General features: G+C 67.6%; 1 protein-coding gene across 1 annotated transcript in view; it reads right to left on the bottom strand.

Annotated features, from left to right (window-relative positions):
* LOC113202799 (uncharacterized) overlaps positions 1 to 1,849 on the bottom strand; it is a 7,562-nt gene extending 5,713 nt beyond the window's left edge. Inside the window, exon 1 of the mRNA XM_052273599.1 lies at positions 1,472 to 1,849. Coding sequence (XP_052129559.1) covers positions 1,472 to 1,686 — 215 coding nt within the window. The 5' untranslated portion in view covers positions 1,687 to 1,849. The remainder of the gene's footprint in view (positions 1 to 1,471) is intronic.
* Between the last annotated feature and the right edge of the window lie 1,062 nt (positions 1,850 to 2,911).

Here is a 2,911-nt window from a genome sequence, read left to right as displayed (position 1 = left end):
CCCGCGGAGCCACGCGGTGCGCGGCGCGGCCGCTAGATGGCGCCGCTGGTACGGGCCGCGGGGCCGCGGCGGCTCGCGGTGTGTCTCGCGGCCGGCCGGCGAGGCGGCGCGCCGGGCGACCTCGGGCGGTGCTGCCGCCTGGCGGCGGCGGCCCGCCGGGCGTGGACCACTGCCGCGCTGGAGTCTGCGCCGCCCTCCTCCTCGCCGCCCTCCCCCTCGCCCTCTTCCCTTTCAGTTCCTTACTCCGGCGAGGATCGACCTTGCCCGCCCGTTTCCCATCCCCAGCAGCGCAGGCTGTACTTGGCGGGGCGTGGTGGGGCGTGGCGGGGCCGATGATCTCGCCGAGGTGACGGAACGCCTTCTTTGAACGCCCTTCCACCACCCCACTTGCCCCGCCGCGTCTCTGCTCCAGGCGACCCTCCTCTAATCTGGTCCGACGGAAGCTGGAATAATCGGGCAGGTGATTATGCCCTGCACTTGGTTGTGCAATCGGCTGGGCGAGGCTCCAGGCGGCTCACCCCAGTCCGCTCCAGGCTCCCGGCCGGCCCGACTGGCGAGGCGGTGTCGGCCGGGGCCTGGCTGGAGAGTCGAGCTGGCCGGGAACGCTTGACGACAATCGTTCGATCTCCCCCTCGTGTTCCGCCTCGTCATCCCGGCCGCGCCGTGCTCTCCGGGGCTGGAGCCGGGGGGCCGCGCTGGAGGCCGAGGCCGGCGCTGCCCCACTGGCACCGTGCTCACCGCGAGGCTCACCGCGCTCACCGCGGGGCGTGGCCGCGCCGGCCCGGCTTTAGGCGCGCCGCGCCCACCGCACGTGTATTGATCGCTACGTCGGTGTTGTTGCTCAGCCTCAAACACTCAAATGAGGAGCCGGCCGCGCAGCCAGCGCACCGCTACCCGCGCCCCTCGTGTCCTTAATGTATTCCTGGCCCAGGGGTCCCTTCCGATAAATCCATGTCCGAAGCAAGGCGGAGGGACCCGGGCGAGGTGGGGTGGGGCGGGACGGGGTAGGGCGGAGCGTTACCGCCTCTAGGCATTAGCTTGCAGGTGTTGCCTGATAGAGTAGGAAGACGCCGTGCCTCGCCATCCACTCTCCTACTCCCTCTCTCACCAGCGTTCTCTCTCTCCCTTCGTTCCCGCAACCCCTGCGCAGCCCCCCACTTCCCCCGGGCCCTCCTGCGCCAAGGCCCTTACGGTTCCCACCGAGGTTCCCACATTCAGCCCTGCCCTCCTGTCCCCCGCCGCGCCAGCGCAGCGCGCCAGGCGTAAGTACAGAACGCGACGCAGATGGCGGGGGCCCCCTCCCGGAGGGACCACAAAACTACCCGCCCGCCGCATAACAGCCCGCCCGGCCTCGTACCCACCTCACCTGCACCCCCTCCCCGCGCTCAGATCGCTGAACTGAGGAGGAAAGCGCTCGGTGGGAACAAAGCGATATGGCTCTCCGAATGCACGAGCGGTGAGCGGTACTTACAGGATGCCGTCTTGGAGCACCTTGTCGGCGACGCCGCCGCCGCCGCGCGCCCCGGCCCGCCCCGGCGCGTCCTTATTCTCGCGGTCCGGGTGGCGCTCTGCCAGCGGCGCGGCCAGGGACATGCGCTTGGCCGCCTCCTGCAGGATCTCCGCGTCCGTCGAGTCACCCTCGGCCTCCCCGAGGCCCAGGGCCAGCGACCCCCGCGCCGCCCGCATCGCTCTGCCTCTGCCGCCGCCGCCCGCCGGCCTCGCCGAGGTCACGACGGTGATGGAGCCCCGCGGTCCCGCCTGTCCTGGAGCTGGGCCTGCCTCTGCCGCGGTCGGAACTGCCTCGCCGCGCCCGGTCGCCGACGGGCACGGGTTCACGGGCACGGCCAGCCATCTGCAACAAGATCTCTCAGGCTCAGCTCATAGCGTGCGGGGGGAGGGAACATCGGCATCTGCAAATTTTGGCATAGACCCGAGCTCCTACGCGGGCCGAAAACAGAACTCTGCCCTCGTGTTGCCGGGGTTGAGGTGATAAACCTGCACTTGCCGATAGCATAGCACAGCCGTCACACAGCCGGGAACAAGCAACTCGTTATTCGACTACTCTGGCGCATATGACATGTCCTCCAACGCTGTTCACCCCCCTCTCCCGTGCGCCACCAGACCACCCGCACCCCATCATCCCCCCGATCGTTTTCCTTACACAATGGACTGATCCAAAAAGAGGAGGATGAACTAACTGTTGTTTGAGCTCTCGTGCTGCCTATTGTGTGGCGGCCGCAAAAAAAGATGAAACGCTGTCATTCAATTCGATATAACTTATTGCTGCGAGGCCATTGAAAGCGCGACGCGGCGAGGCGTTGCCGGCGCTGCCTGGGGGGCGGGGAGGGGGGCATTTCGGGTCGGAGAGCATGGTATCAGTCTTTGTGTCTGCGGGGCACACATCGCGCCAAATCGCGGAAGTCGCGGTGGTAGGGGGGGTAAAGAGAGAGAGAGCGAGAGAGAGCGAGCGAGATGTATGTATGGATGAATGCAGTGCAGAGAGAGGGTTGGAGGAGGACTGGAGGCCCTTTGGGTCATGCTTTGGGGAGCTCTGCTCACTGGGCCTTAAGCCCAACCGATTGGCATAACGAGAAGCTGTGGAAGGTCTCGCCGTATCCGGGGCCCCCTCTCGTCTCTCGTATGAAGAGTGTAGGCAACATTCCCCGGGTCCCTCCCTGCTCCTGCTGCTCTACTTGTCTGCGCCGCGCCTTATTGAAACGCGCGCGCGCGCGCTCTAGCCGCGCCGTCTCTCTTGCACTCGCATCAAACCTTCCCCGAGTGACGTGAGCGCGGTGAGCGCCGTAAGTGGGAGTGAGACAAGCTGTGCTCGCGCGGTGCGCTGCGCTGGCGCCGGGGTGCGCCGTGGCTGCTGCTGCTGCTCGGCTCACGCCGCCCCGCCCGCCCCGCCCCA

This window comes from Frankliniella occidentalis, unplaced genomic scaffold (assembly GCF_000697945.3).
Source record: "Frankliniella occidentalis isolate FOCC.00 unplaced genomic scaffold, Focc_3.1 Scaffold286, whole genome shotgun sequence".
Lineage (NCBI taxonomy): Eukaryota > Metazoa > Arthropoda > Insecta > Thysanoptera > Thripidae > Frankliniella > Frankliniella occidentalis.
Note: the sequence above shows the minus strand (reverse complement) of the source record. Positions and strands in the feature narration are given on the sequence as shown.